The sequence below is a fragment of the Aplysia californica genome, unplaced genomic scaffold, assembly GCF_000002075.1.
Source record: "Aplysia californica isolate F4 #8 unplaced genomic scaffold, AplCal3.0 scaffold00106, whole genome shotgun sequence".
NCBI lineage: Eukaryota > Metazoa > Mollusca > Gastropoda > Aplysiida > Aplysiidae > Aplysia > Aplysia californica.
Window position 1 is genome coordinate 1,357,254 of NW_004797376.1, and position 3,270 is coordinate 1,360,523.

Below are 3,270 nucleotides of genomic sequence, written 5' to 3' on the forward strand. Positions count from 1 at the left end.
TGCCTCCTTATCGAGGAGGGTGAAGAGGAGGGAAATGATGAGGAGGAAGAGAAGGGTGAAGAGGAAGAGGGAGGGTGATGCTCCACGCTCAGTTCAGTCTGACGGTACGGACGTCCCTGCTGTTGCTGTTGTTGCCAGGGAGTTGATCCTGGATGCTGTCGTTGCTGCTGCTGTTGGTATTGCTGTTGCTGTCGCTGCTGAAGACCTCTGCGCTGCTGATGCTGTTGCGGCGGTGGCCGGCGTTTGCCTAGTACGATTCACCACGAGGTTTCGGATGTGAGCTCATTTGAACGCCACAAAATGCACTTTTTTGTATCCAATACAATAGTCTATTGGATTTTTTAAAACCATCACGTTATGATTATATTTGACATTGTAACGAGAAAGACATTCCAACAAAAAGTAGGCATACTTAAAGAGGAAAAATTTTCCTGGATGGTAATATCTGACACGGGAACAATACACCTTGATAAAACACCGATACCAAACTAGCAGTTTCCAAAAACAAAAACCAGCAACAACAACAAAATGTTTTCATGTAACTAATACGCACACGTAAAATAAACAGAATAATATTAATAATATAGCGCTACCTCATTTCTACCAAAACCGGGTGTTTCAGCTGTTGTTACGGATCATAGCAAAAAATATCAATTATAACGACAGTAAGTCGAGCAATGACTACAAACTGCCACAAAAGCGTGAACATCTTGGCTGTTAAACAAAGGGGCGTCATCCAAATAGCTGATTTCATATATACGCGTATTCGGGTCACGAGAGCGATATAATCCGGATTGCAACAAAACTGACAGACAACAACGATGTCAGGTGTCTCGGTTCCAAACTAAAAATAGCACACACCTTGGCCGGAACCCAAAGAGTGAGCACAGAATAACGCCGGAGAAAAAGAAGCAGAGACTGTGAACAGATTTCTCGGAGCTCACAGAAAAGCGTAACTCAACAAAGAGTTCGGGGACTTAGCTTTATTGTGGGACAGTCACAGATAAGCAGGAGTTTTAACATTTATTTTTGGTCCAAGACGCCGAGAACTTTTGAACTGCTTCTGTAGCCGACATTGTTGCTGTTTGATACGTTGCTTAGAATGTAGGCCTACGTCTAACTGCTGAGGTTTTGAATTCAGCCTAATTAGTGACTTTAAGAATCTCGTTAACATTGGGGGGGTGTCTGAGACGGCAAATCTGAATAAAGTCGTCGGACAAAGCATTTTAACCAGAAATCTGACGAGACATTCTCAAGAAGGATGTGGAAGACTATAAAAAAAAACCCACTGAAATCCAAAAAGTTTTCAACAGCTAATCATTTAAGTGTTCACATTGTAGTGATAATAACAGTATGGCAACACTTCTCAATAATTTGCCTGTATCACATGAGAAGGTCTTTACAGCAAAAAGAGCTTACCATAAATAACACAAAAAGTCATTGTACACTTGTGCGTACTACAAGAAAGGTGACCAGAATACATCATTGTCATAACTCAGTCTTATAAACATCTGCAACTTCAAACACCTGTTTTTTGTGCTGTATGTTATTTTTTCTCTGAAATTCTGAGCGAACAAGAAGAGGTATATAGACTGTGATGAGACATTTCTCTAAGACATGTTCCTTTTGGAGAAAACAAACAATCCGTGTGGAAACACCATAAAAAGAATAAATCAACAGTTTTTTTAAATTTTTATCATCGCTTAAACGTGAGTGTACATTGGTATACCTGTCATATAAACACATCAGTGAAAACTGCATAAAACAAACAACAACAAAATCAGCCGTTAGACGGTTAGCGATGGGTCATAGAATAGGAAATAAAGTACAGTAAAAATCCTGATAACGTTAACTTTATGGGGACCAGATAATTATTTTGTGTGAAACAGATGTCAAGGTAAGAGAAGTTGCAATGCATGGAATAAAGATGGAGGAAGGGTAGGAGAACGGGAAGGGTGGGTGAATTTGAAATCCTTTCGTGATAACATAAATTTCTTGTTAAATAACTTCGTATTAGAAAAAAAAAAGTCCACTGCATATGTTACTACAGAGTTGTTTTTTGTCGAAATCGTAGTGAACTAGGGAGATCAAAGGGCCAACTCTAAAAAAAATACAAGTACAAGAAGAGAGTCATAGATAATGTGACATTGTAGTAGAAATTGAGATCCGGAAGATAAGATTAGTTGCAAATATTTCCTTTAACCGAAAGCATGTTAGTAACAAAACATTTACTGATTATAGCACATAATTGCAGTATGGTTAATCACAAAGCCTAAATATTGTACCATTTGTCAATAGGAGAGTACGATAAGCCAGTGGAAGTCATGAATATGAACAATAACTAGAGGGGGGAAAAAAAGAAAAAAGAGACTACAAAAGGGTAGTGGATATTGGCCATAGATTTGTATTATAATATCCAAAACTATGCACGCTGACTCATTTTATAACCAAATGAAAGGCACAGAAGGAGAGGGTGTGCGGGCACTCTACTATAGTAATATCGAGACTGGCGTTTTGCGCTTCACTTACGCGCCAATTGTTCGCGTCAGCTCAGCGAAGTCTTTAATGAAGACGAGAAATGAGGGGCGGCCATGATAGTGCCCGGTCTAGGATATTATAATTCAAGTCTATGATATTGGTAAATGTCATTATTGGGGAACAAAGGGGAGGGTTTGAACAAAAAGAAATCACTACCTGTGCTGGGGTCTAGATTTACAGTGAGGCTGGTGGCGTGCCGACTACCGGATGATGGGCGGTTTGTGGGTGAACTGCTGCCGCTTGTGCTGCTTTGGTATTGGTTGTAGTGTGGTGAAGTGTTCATGCTCATGTTGTTGCTGCTGTTGTTGTTGTTGTTGTTGTTAAAGAGGATGTTGCTGCCGCTGCTGGTGTCCATGAGAAAGGACGAGGTGGTGCTGAAGCTGCTGCTGGGGGACCATGCAGCCATGCTGTTGTTGCTGGTGTCGTTGTTGTTGTTGTTGCTATTGTTGTTGTTGTTGTTGTTGTTGTTGTTACTATAAGAGGCACCACCACTGCCAGCCCCGTTCACGGCGGCAACGGCTGTGTCAGGGGCGTAGCCCTCGTCGAGGGGCGGGGCCGGTGGAGGAGGTGAGGAGGGCTCTGCTGGCACAGGCCCTGAAAGCACAACACGAACACAACACACACGGCTAGCCTTAGTGCAGTGACACACACACTCACACCTACTACAGTGGAAGCTACTACGACCATAACAAAGGGTGGGCAAAATTAAAGAGAAAGAAACCAAAAAATAAA

General features: G+C 41.5%; 1 protein-coding gene across 1 annotated transcript in view; it reads right to left on the minus strand.

Moving 5' to 3' along the window:
* LOC101862791 overlaps positions 1–2,850 on the minus strand; it is a gene marked incomplete at its 5' end in the record, with an annotated part of 120,693 nt that extends 117,843 nt beyond the window's left edge. The window contains 1 exon segment of the mRNA XM_013080934.2: positions 2,695–2,850. Within this exon segment, the coding sequence (XP_012936388.1) occupies positions 2,695–2,850 (156 nt within the window).
* Positions 2,851–3,270: the final 420 nt, after the last annotated feature.